Source organism: Cyprinus carpio, chromosome A15, assembly GCF_018340385.1.
Source record: "Cyprinus carpio isolate SPL01 chromosome A15, ASM1834038v1, whole genome shotgun sequence".
NCBI lineage: Eukaryota > Metazoa > Chordata > Actinopteri > Cypriniformes > Cyprinidae > Cyprinus > Cyprinus carpio.
This window is the reverse complement of record NC_056586.1, coordinates 18,090,960-18,103,692: the sequence shown is the minus strand read 5'-3', so window position 1 is coordinate 18,103,692 and position 12,733 is coordinate 18,090,960. Positions and strand designations below refer to the sequence as shown.

The 12,733-nt window shown below is 34.7% G+C and overlaps 1 protein-coding gene across 1 annotated transcript; it reads right to left on the bottom strand.

The window, feature by feature from the left end:
* Positions 1–1,889: 1,889 nt before the first annotated feature.
* LOC109103933 (retinal guanylyl cyclase 2-like) lies at positions 1,890–11,086 on the bottom strand. Its single transcript, XM_042771318.1, has 19 exons — positions 10,226–11,086; positions 8,826–9,619; positions 7,995–8,296; positions 7,552–7,906; positions 6,720–6,804; positions 6,527–6,623; positions 6,295–6,423; positions 6,124–6,204; positions 5,859–6,035; positions 5,556–5,712; positions 5,290–5,439; positions 4,989–5,137; positions 3,971–4,134; positions 3,654–3,846; positions 3,399–3,573; positions 3,152–3,250; positions 2,960–3,054; positions 2,650–2,735; positions 1,890–2,075 (listed from the first exon to the last, which is right to left on the bottom strand). The coding sequence occupies exons 2-19, from the start codon at positions 9,568–9,570 to the stop codon at positions 1,991–1,993; spliced, it is 3,324 nt and encodes a 1,107-aa protein (XP_042627252.1). The 5' UTR covers positions 9,571–9,619; positions 10,226–11,086; the 3' UTR covers positions 1,890–1,990.
* Positions 11,087–12,733: the final 1,647 nt, after the last annotated feature.

Below are 12,733 nucleotides of genomic sequence, written 5' to 3'. Positions count from 1 at the left end.
CAAGGGCTCGCATGGTGAAATGGGCAATCAGAAGAGGCTAAGAAAATAGTCAAGTAGAGGAGTTTGTCAAGATAACTAACCAAAGTGTAAACCTTGCCAGGATAACCCTGCCGACTTTATGTAATGAGCATAATATGGAGTATGATTAAAGAGAATACTGAATGTATGGTATCCTTGCTTTAGGTTGGTCCACAGAACAAAACCTTTATAACAGGGCCATCTTGTGGTAAGCAACAAAACTTCAGAAAAGACTTCCGGTTCTCAAACATTTTACCTTTGAGAAACGAGAAATTATTGAGAATAATGAACAAACTAAAACATTTTTTTATACTTTTAGACACATTTCAGATAATGTATATTCACACACCACACACATAGGCCTTTGTCTCAACACCTTTTTACTTATATTCCTATTTACTTATTTTAAAAAGATTCTAAAGCTCAAATATTATAAAGTTGTAGTCCTTACTTAACAATATGTTAGCAACACACATACCTTAGTTTATTCATAAATGAAAATCGCCATTCTAAAAACCCATAGGACATTTTTGAGGGGAAATTGAACGCTCCAACCAAGTGTTCATCATAGAAACGAGAACGATAATTTGGTGCTTGCCTTGCAATGCTGATATGAGTGACATAGGTAGCCTGAGTTAAACAGTTTTTCTAGCTGCTGCTTTTCTTGTCACACAGTTGACTCATCTGTTTTGAAATATGGAAATTATTGCTTACTGAGTCTGAGGCTGTTACTTAGCTTTCATTATAGCCTATAATTCAAGAAGAAACAAAAAACCATGGCAAAAGAATGACTTGTTCAGCTAAGTATGTTATTGTCTGTACAGAGCATCAGAGCAACATTGTCTTTTGCTAGCATGAAATTGAACATTTAAAGTCTCCTGTTATCTTTATCCATACAATTACTTATATACTATAATTGTTACATTTCATAATATTGTACAGTATTTATATAGTATACATGTTTAACAGACAATTAAAAAATTCTAGGAGTGCAAAACTTAACTATTACAGAGAGCTCTTTTGAGATCTGACCGGCCTTGACATGGACTCCCAGAAAATGAGATCAGTCAGAAAAAATAATTATGAATAAAAATGATTAACGGAAATGCAAGTTATCATAAACAGCTTATGTAAGGCAGTCAATCCCTCTCAGACAAACCCAGCCTACATGTTTAATACAACTTAAACTGCACAGCATCTTAAACATTTCATTTTATCCACAAGCACATGTGCTTCATCAGAGAGAGACTGGACGCATTATTAAACTGATTAGTCTGATTTTAGATGTAATTGATTTTTTTTTTCATTAATAATTTTCTTAATGTATTGCAAGATACAACTAATAAATATTCTGCATAGTATAAATAAATATTTTTGCATAAATGAACAGAATTATTGCATTCCATTTTGTAATTTCTCTTAAGCAACTTCTTACTCAGCATCAACACAGTCATATTTCATGAGTCCAGAGACAAGGTACAGCAGCCTTACATTTGTAATGGCTTGCTATCAACCAACCTCAATAAATTTGGCTTTTGTATAAACAACGCTAGAATATCCCATTTGGTCATTGAAGCAGATGTCCATTAAGCCTTGCCAAATCTGATTATGTCACTACATTGTTTTTTTTTGTTTGTTTTTTTTTTGTTTTTTTGGTTAAAGAAAATCAAAGAAAATCAATTAAAGCTCCACCATGAGCACTCTGTGGCCAAAACAGAGTAAGTGTGACAGTGTTAGACTGGGAAAGAAATACACTTTCACTGTCTACTTGTTCCTCAGCTGCCATTTCATTAGCGCTGTTGTTTCTGCTGCGCTGGGCAGAGTCGGATTAGACAGACAATCAATCCTATTAAAGTAGTCTTTGTAAGCTGCAGTGAAACACACATGCTTGTGTTGTCCTTTGTTTCTCTCCCACGCAACTTGTCATGTATCTTTCCTTCTTTGTCCGTTTTAGCTTCCTTCCTTGTGCTTCTCAGATTTTGGGCTTGTCCACTTGTCTGTTGGCCTTGCGAAATAACGACTTGATCTCCTCCGTCACCATATCTTGCCAGTTATCTCTAAAAGATGAGAAGTGATTTAGAAAGCTATCAGTGATGATGACAGACAGAAATTAAGATCATTTTTGGTAAGAGATGCATTTCATAAAACCTGCAGAAATACACAACATGCACAAATAAGTGGATAAGCAAGAAGTCCAACACCACAATGAACAGCATCACGGCACAAACCCACCAGAAATCACCCTAACCACATGACAACTACAACACAGCATGCAAGGTACTACCTCCTTGCAAATGGCTATGGGTTCATGCCTTTTTCTCAGCTTTCCTTCTCCTGTAAGCCTCAATGTCCTCAGGTCTCAAACCATGGTTGTCTTCCCTGATGCATAAATCCAATTATCCAATAGTATCCCATTCATAAGTACCGAGAGAATTAATCTAAACCACAAAATGAATCTAAAAGTGCAATTTATTTGGAAAGTGATGCAGTAAAATACAATTTATAGCCAGGAAAATAACGTGGAATAAAATGAAAAGGCCACACTGATTTGTATAACATGCTAAGTTTATTTAAAATACTGTAAAAATAAATAAATAAATAAATAAATAAATATAATTATTAAAATCTTACCCTGGTTTGATCTCTGGTGGTTTTGGCAAAGGCTTAGTAAAATTAGATTTCCCAACAAGCCAGTATGTTTCCTCAATGCCCTTCCCCTAAAAAATACATGTAAAAATTTAAAATTAAAAATAAAAACAGTAACAACAATACAATTAAAAAGGTAAGTTAGTACATAAACTACAGTTTTTTTTATGTTCTTAAAAATCCAGGCTGCATTTATTTATTCAAAAATACAACAAAAACAGTAATACTGTGAAATATTGTTACATTTAAAATAACTGTTTTCTATTTAAATACAACAAAGCATATGTGTTGGTACCTTTAGCTCAGTCTTTCCTCGAACTTCTATTTGGTAGCCATCGTTCAATGAGCGGAGAATATTCACTGTACTAATGTTCACATGAATTCTGTAAGCTGAAGGAAATCACGTTTATTGATGCATCTTCTCATTACAGTACATCATGAGTTAGTATATCACATCTGTAAGGAAAAATATTTGAATGGACCATACGCAACCCTGTAGATTCCATACGAGAGGCGGTGTTGACTGTGTCTCCAAAAAGGCAGTATCTAGGCATAGTTAGACCCACAACTCCAGCAACACACGATCCTGGATAGAGAAGAAACATGATAGGACGAGGGACGAGAAGTACAGATTTGTTTAAAGATCATGTAATAAAGATTACATGAGCATCACAAGAGGTTTTCCATAACAGTATCACTAAGCGGATGAAAACAGCTGGAGACTGAGTGCTCACCTGAGTGAATGCCGATGCGTATCCTGACCGGAACGTCTGGCATGTGCCGCATCTTGAAGGTTCCCACGGAGCTGAGAATGTTCAGGGACATGTTGGCGATTTCAGCTGCATGCTTGTTGCCGTTCCTCTTCGGCAGCCCGGAGGCCACCATGTAGGCATCTCCAATGGTTTCAACCTGTGAAAAAGAAGAGTTAATTGGTTTTTCATGGAAATCGAGTGCTGTTCGGGCATGTTGACTCAGACATCTAAGCTTACCTTGTAGACATCGTGGTTGCCCAGCACGGCATCAAATAGGGTGTAAAGGTCATTGAGCAAGTCCACAACCTCAATTGGATCACTAAGGGATGAGATGGTGGTGAAGCCTACAATGTCACTGAAGTAGATGGTGACTTGATCAAAGTACTCTGGCTCCACGGAGGCACCGGTTTTCAGAGCTTCTGCCACAGAACTGTGAATGAAAATTGACACGATGCTTAATTTGACATAGATGTTGATCCAGGAACATGTCTTACTGGAGAAAATAAAATGGAGTGTGTGAGAAGTGTTTTTGGTGAATGAAAACATATACTCACGGAGGAAGCATTTCAGCCAGAAGCTTCTCCGTCCTCTGTTTCTCTACCTCCAGCTCCTCCGTTCTTTCCCTGATAAGGTCCTCCAGGTTAGAGGAGTACTGCTCCAGCATACGCAACATGGAGTCAATAATATTGGTCTTTTTGCCTTTGTTAATGAGCTTGAACTGAGAACAGAAAATAAAAATTATCACTGAAAAAATCATTCGTTTTAATATAGTTGTCTTTTAGACCTTTGCCAAGAAACTTTAATTAAAGTGCCTTTAACATGAAATTTGGATGCAAAGCTATCCAGTGAGATGTATGTTGTCATATTAGAATTAAAATACACTAAACCGTTCAAATGTTTGGGGTTGGCAAGATTTTTTTATTGTTCTTTTTATTTTTTTATTAAGGTTGTATTTATGTTGTATTTAAATGTTTACAATTTAAACGTAAAATAACTTTAAAATAACTATTTTATTAAATAAATTTAAAATAACTATTTTAATATATTTTAAAATGTAATTTATTCATGTGATGTAAAGTCATTACTTCAGTGTTCAGTGTCACATGATCCTTCAGAAATAATTTTAATATGCTGATTTGGTGTTCAACAAACATTTCTTATTATTAATTTATTTATTTATTTTTAGTAATCTTTGACAATTTATTTGAAATCTTTTGGAACATTATAAATGTTTTTATTGTCACTTTTTATCAATTTCATGCATCCTTGCTGAATAATAGTAGCCTATTAATTTCTTCAAAAAAACTTAAATAAAAAAATAATAATAGTAATGATAATAATAATAATAATACATAACACAAAATAAAAAAAATTAGGATGATAAAACCAATAATGGAATACAATAAATAACAAAAATAAATAAAATAATGTAAAACAGCACAATATACTTTAAATTTATTACACAAAGCAAGCAACCATTCTAAAAACAATGTTTCTTAGATCCTAAGTTTGTTACTCTACGTTTGTGCCAATGCACGCAATAAACTCCAAAAACGACTACTCAAAACTCACCTGATCAAAGATCTGATCAAAAGGAGGCCTTCTATCAGGTTGCTCACTCCAGCACTGCTTCATTAACTGGATGCATTCCAGTGGAGCTTGATCTGGAGCTACAGTGGGCCTGCACATAGGCGGAGGTTTCTTCACCTTCCTTATTATCTCTGTTGATACAATAATCATGTCTTTGCTTATAAAAAGATGCCAAATTTCACTGATAATACCTGTCCAGTTACTGTTCTAACAGCCTGTTTACTATAAAGCTGGTTCATCAAACTAAGAGCAGTAGATCTTGTAGAAGGTCTTTATAACTAACCTTCAGGAGACAAGCCGAGCATGCAGTATGGCGCTCCTCTGACCACTACTTCTTGAAGTATTATTGCGAAACTGTACACATCTCCTTTATAAGTTCCTTTCCGTGGACTTTCAGGGTCTCTGAGAAATTCAGGAGCTGTCCAGAATAGATCTGAGTGACAAAGAATTGCCTTGTCATGTTTTTGTTTAATATCAGAGAATTAGATGGAATAAAAGTGAGATTTGCATTATAAATAAACCAGATTTTTAAAAAATAAACACCCATACCCTCTGGAGGTGGAGTCTCCTTTGGAGCTTTCTGGGTCTCAAGAATCTCATTGTAACCATAATCAGTGATCTTTAAGACAAAACGTCCATCTACTACACAATTACGAGACTTCAGGTGCCCATGAGGAAATTCCCTGTGGTGAAGATATTTCATGCCCTATTGGATGGTACCAGAAACCATCAGATTATAATGCAGACAAAAATATATGTACAGTATATATAAGGACATTATAAAATTATAATCTGGAGATCATTAGAAGTTTGCATTTTGACATTTATATTCATCAAAATGTTCAAAAGTACCTTGATGAGATCCAGCACTAAGGAGGATTTAAACATCCAGTCCAGTTTGACATCTTCATTACGGAGGAGATCATGCAGACTCCCCCGAGAACAGTGTTCGGTCACAATGGCAAACGTCTCACAATCAGTGAAGAAGCCCAAAAATGGATTGACATTTTCATTCCGTAGGTCCTTCATCTGGGAATTATAAAGATGATGGAAAGTGTCACTCAAAGAACAAGCTCATACCAAACTGTTAGTTTTAAATGAGTGTTTTAAGCCATACCTTGGTGAAGATCTTAGTGGTGCTTTGTTTAACCTCCTTGAAATCTCCCTCCTTAAACTTTTTTAGCCACACCCAGTCGCCCTGCAAAGATCAAAATGATTTAAATTGTGTCAAGTTGAAATGGCATAGTGTGTGTTTAAATGAATAAAATGAAATGACACATAAAAGCACCTCGTAGACAGCTACATTTGAAGTTTCATGTGTTGCTGTTGCCATGCTATTCACAGAGTGGGAAAGTTCACCTGTGCTCTTCTCCTCAATGTAACTTTTCGAATCACAAAGATCTTCAAGAGTGATTTTCTGTGAGCAAAGGGATTACACTTAGAAAACGTAATATTACATTTACAAAAAAAAAAAAAAGAGCTTAATGTTTAAAGAAAGCAGCTGGTAAGGTGAGATATACTTTATTGCTCAGCTGAGGGTTGATGAAGGTCAGGTCCTCAAGAGTAAGCAGGATTCTGTTGGGCCCTTTGATCAGCTGGATTTGTTGGATTCGCCTCCTACAAAGATAAGACAAATCACACACAACTTCTTGTACCTTCTACAGTATATATTCATTAAAAAAAAGGATCTTATTAAAACCACAGCAATATTACCTTATGAATAGACTTAGACCAATAGAACCAAGAACCATAATGAGGACAATCACAAATGCTATGATGACATACAGAATTTCCACACCTATTACACAAAAGAATAAATTAGTCAACAAATGCATAGCATATAAGTTACTAATTATACATAAAAAATTATATGCATCACTTAACAGTGATCATATTAAAATACTAATGTCATACTAAAATGTATATTAATTTATAATAATAATAATAAAATTATGTAGTGATGATGTGACAGTGACAATGATCATATGAAAACAGCAATGTCATATTTGTTAGCTTAATTATAAATAAAATATTACTGTTTTATTTCAATTATTGACTAATTTTAATTATCTCATAAAAATATTTGGCTTTGAATAATAATAAAAATAACAATGTTTAATATTGATCATTTACAACACAATATTGAGCATAAAGATATTCATTTTATTTCTATAGTGCTTATATATAAATATGTATATATAGAGAGAGAGAGAGATGTTAATGCAACTATAATTAAATTGTAATTATTAATTTTAATGGATTATTTCTTTAAAATTTAATTTATTATCTGTAAAACGATTAACTGATGTTTTCTCTCAAATGTTTCTTAAAAGAATAATAATAATAATGTTTAATATTGATCATAAAATAACATAATATTTCTTAAAATTATTTGAATTTGAATGTTATTACTTTTAATAATAATAATAATAGTGATGCAGGCGACTTTTAAGCTGAAGAACTGATTCCATTAAAAGTCAAATATCTGTTTCTAATTGAAAAACACTGTGTAAAAAGAGTATGAGTTTGCGTGGGTTTGTTGTACCTCCTGTGCAGATGGCACTGGGGTCAAACCAGCAGCTGGAGTCTGAAGGTGGAGGTGAACCTGCAGGGAAATGAATGTACGTGCCGGCGAACAGCACCTTATCTAACATCAGGTTCACATAAAAGCAGCGATACAGTTCAGATCCCCAGCCATCAGTGTCTAAGATCACATAGTCGGTTTGTCCATTCCCTTGGGCATCCATGCGGATATTCTGGTTGAACCCGGAAAATGTAATGTTCCTCGTGAAGGAAGCCAAGTTGGACCCAGAGAACCACTTACCAGCTCTTCTGGCATTGTGCATGGACTTGGCAAGGAGGTACAAACTGTTGTAGATTGTACCAAAGAGTGGAGAGACCTGAAATGTAGCAGAACATTTTTAATGCAGAGTTTTATCCATGTGTACAAATAAGACTCAAAAATGTTTCAAAGTGCACTGTGCACACCTGCTCTGGCTCTTGTGACACCATCAGTTCTCCAAGTCGTTTAGCCATATTGTACGCTTCGTTGAATGACATCAGATCTGACTCTATGGTGATGGTGAGTACAGCGTCATAGGCTTTGCGCAGTTTGGTGTTGTTTTGCAGTGGGAAGTAGGTGGTGTTGGTGTAGGGCAGGCTGTACAGAAGGGTGTCGTATGGTATAAACACATACTGACCCTTCGTCAATCCCATGTCATATGCCTTCATCAGGAATGAAGTTTGTTGCTCTCCTCCAATGAGTGCTGAGTGCATGCACATAATGATGACTGAAACACACATGAAAAATGAATTCATTCAATCAAAATTTGAAAAATATAATGTTTTACTAAAATTTCAAAAAGGGCCATGGCCAGAAATTTGTGTGAACAAACCTTTAAACAAGCAACTGAACAAACAGGAACATTCTACGGATGATTGTTTCACATAAATATAGTTAATTGAGTAATAAATGTTGTGAATGCATTTACACACAGGTTTAAATAAATGCTTTTTTGTTTGTTTGTTAAAGATTATCCTGTTTTTGACCATTGTAGCAAAAGAAATTGAAATGATTAGATGAAGCAAACTTTCAGCTGTCATCTGTTTAGTCTTAATATATATGATCTATTCCAGTAACTACAGGATTTTGCTAGCACTTTTTTTTGATAGCAGTGGTTTTGTATGTTGTTGGTTTTAAATACCAAATTATCTCTCTTTAAATATTATTAATATATTAGTATGATAAAACTGATGTCTCTCAACATATAAAAAATGTTTATGCAGACACTGCAAATCTGTGTGTCCAAAACGATTTACCTTTTATCTCCCCTGCATTCCTAATGCTCAGCAACGTCTTCTCCAGCATGGTGTCATTATTCCCCATGGACACAACGATGCCAACAGGAAGCCCCTGGTTTCTGAGCGCACTAGCCAATTTGGCAGCCGTGTCGATCCATATATCCTCATTAGAAGACACAATGGCTATGTTAGCCAAGCTGAAATACTTAAGAACACTAAAAAGCACCCGTGTCGGGGATGGTAAAGTTCGAGCAAATGTTGGGTAGCCCTGAACACGGTCTAACTCATAGTTAATACACGCCCATGAAAATATAGACTTGTCCCAATTCTTGCCCATGAGTGCCGCAGCATTGCAGTATCCTGGATTTGTAGGGCCTACAAATGCATCAACCATGTTCTCATATTGTACAAATGAGGTCAAGGCTTTGGATGTCTCACAAGCCTCCTGAAGGATGACAAAATCCATTGTGCAGCCCAGATCTAAACTAAAATCCTCATTTATGCGGCCAACAGCCAGTTTGGACGCAATGGCAGGAAGTGATTTTGCGTAATAAGGGTCACAGTTCCAAGGCCCCAAGACACCTACTTTGAAAATCAGGCATTGGACACAGCATGGAAACGTCAACACACCAAGAATAATCCATAGTGTAATGCTGTAAAATGGGAGCGTAGAGAGGCTTTGTCTGCTCCTGAGAATGGGGCAGCAGGGGTAACTGGATAACTCCCATAAAGCACCTCCGAATAGGAGGTGAATATGTTGCATTGTCCTCCGTCAGAAGACGTTATGAGAGATGGATATTACAAAGAGACACCTAGAAAACAGTGGATTAGACATGAATTGAAGTCATGGCACATTTTTATCAGTTTTCAAGGCCAAATATTCAATAATATACAGGCTTATCTGTTACATACAGCTATGTTGTATATTTTCAGTACAATTCATTTCAACTCACCAAAATTGAAAACTTAAAGTTTAACATTTTTAAGTAAAAATCAAAGTAGTTCCAAATCTGCAGTTCATTTTAAATGATCAAATCTAATCATTGAACGATTAGAACATGGTTGTAGAAATTACATGAAATTATTGTGACATGGAAAAATATTTATTTGTGCTTTGCTAACCTAAACTGTAAAAAAAAAAATGATTTTAGGAAGTTGTAAATAAAACATTGATTACTGGAGTACATTTTACAAAGAAATAATATTTCAGCCTTTCCGAATTTCACGTTTAATGTGTTATTTACCTTTTTTGTAATTATTTGTGATATTTACTAGCAATTTTTGAGTGAAAATTGTTTTGATGCAGGACAAATACAAATACAAATAAATAACTACAAATTTATCTGCACATATATTTATGCTAGTGAACAAATTGAAACACATTGCTACATAAAATGCAATTTAGAAATTGAACTTACCATTATTCATATGGGCCTCTTGGTGCAGGTAAACATTTTCACAAAGTTTTACCTCTTTCCTCCAGTGTTTTCTTTTATAAGGTAGATTTATATCCTTCATAGAGTTCTCCAGCATTAGTCGCGCAGAGGGCATAAACAAATGTTGAGTAGATCTCAGCTCACAAACAAGAGTTTGATGAGGCTCGTCAGTGGCGTTAAGATTCAACTTCAGCACCCTGGAGAGCTACTTAAGCCTATAGTCATCAATCCAGGTGCACTTTTGCATCTTCAAAATTCACACCTACCGTTCAGTAACATTTTCCAGCTTCACCCTTATAAATATTGCAGTACAACTACTCGATAGTGTTGTCAATATGGGTTCAGTTTTACCTTATTTTTGTTACATCGCAGTTCCTGGAATCCTTGACGAGCTTCAAAATAATTGAATACATTTTATAATCAAATCAAATAAAAAGTGATTTGCGTTTTAAATGAATCCACTCGAAATTATCAAGAGGCATAGATGTTTCTCTATTCAATGAAAGTCCTTTGAAAGTGACCCGCGGATGAATCTAATCCATACTTGGTCAGGGACAAAATAAGAGGATTGCAGACATACGTTAACGCTTCAGACCCACCTTTACTGACTGAGCTAGCCATGAAAGCTATTAGTTACTTTTTAGGCAAACGAAGGAAACATAAAATTGTGTTGCATTATAGCGTACAGTCATCACAAGCGTGAATTGTACATTAGGAAGATATTTTGATAATCCAAGAAGAATAATTAAATGCAATGAATCAATCACATAACTACAACTACCCATTCATCTTCACCATTAAATGAATCATTTTATTTTATATTCATTTATATTTAGATTTTATTTTGTGTCCGGGGCAATAAAATAGCAGAATAGTGGAAAATGTTTAAGTAAAAACTCAAATAAATAATAATAAAAAAAATTAAATACCAAGATTTTGTTTCATAAAAAAATAATATTAAAATGTCTATCTATATATATATATATATATATATATATATATATATATATATATATATAGGTGTGTGTGTGTATATTATATAATAATATAATATTATATATTATATAATATTATGTACAAATGACTATGAACACATTTGAATAGGGTTAAATCATTTATTTGTATAAAAATAACAATAAAATATCATATATAAATGCACGGATACAAACCAAACTACTTATGCCAACATTTCGTATTTCAAGAATTACAAAATTAAAAAAATATCAAAATGACTTTTGGATCAGAAATTACAGAACAACATTTGTTAGTATACAAAACAACATTTTAATATTATTTTTATGCTTTATGTTTTTGAGCTCTCATCTTTAGGTTATTTATGGTCGAGCAAGGTCTCAGCAGCCTCTTTCCACCTCGCCATGGAGACCTGAGGTGCATGAGCGTTTACGCAGTGTAATTAAGCATTTGTTTGCTGTAGCTGTGATAGGCCCACTTCAATTGAATTTGCACATGGTGTATTGGGTATAATTAAAGTTAACGAAGGGTGTTCCCTTGGACGATCCCTAGAGTTATCTCACATTTGCCTGCGTCAGTTAATCCTTGTGTTTTGAGGTCTCTCTGAGCTCATTTGGACTATTAGCACAATGTTTACAGAGAAATACGAGCCCAGGTAATAAGAAACATTTGCGGAAAAAAAACATCTTCTGCTCAAACAGTTTTACTGTTTGATTCACATTTTCATTGTTTCTCATTTGCTGGCTAATAAAACTTTAAACGGTTGCATAAGTCTTGACTTTCTGATGGATCACATGACTTTTGGGATTTCTGATGTGCTTGGAGAGCTTAATGCAGCTTTTGCTTAATGCAGCATTTGCCTTCAGGTTACTGTTGAGATTTTCTAGTGATATGTGCAGTGAGAGTGAGAGAGCGGGAGGAGGGCGAGAGAGAAGTGCTGACCCATATCCAATAAGCCTCTGAGCTTCTTAAATGTTACACCTTGACACCTCTGACCTACAACCAGAAACAGAGGATGCAAACTCAGCAAACAGCACCCAAAGCTCTTACAGGTAATATTTCAAGCACTCTGTAGCACTCAATAACTGTCTCTAAAAGAAACAAAACCAAAATGTCTTGGTCTTTGAAATATGTACAGGGTTTGAATTGACATATCTGTAATTTTATTAGGGCTGATTGGTTAGTTAACCATTGCTGAAGATGCACTTCATATACTTTCTAATATTTGAGTTGCAATTAATAATATTTGTGAATATAATTAAAAAGTTTTACTCTCTTCACTGAAATGTGGGCTCCTTGAAGACAATTGTTTTTGTTTTATTGTACTGACATCTAGTGGATGAAAAAACATCTGCACTCTTTTAAACGTGCAACCTCATTCATAACGAACAGATCAGAGGCTAAGTTTATATTTTAAAACATATAAACTATGCAGTTCCTGCATAATCGTCATTGTCCTCTTTTTCTTCCTATACTCTCCTTCTTTCTTCTATTCTTTAGTTTCACTTCTACGAGTTA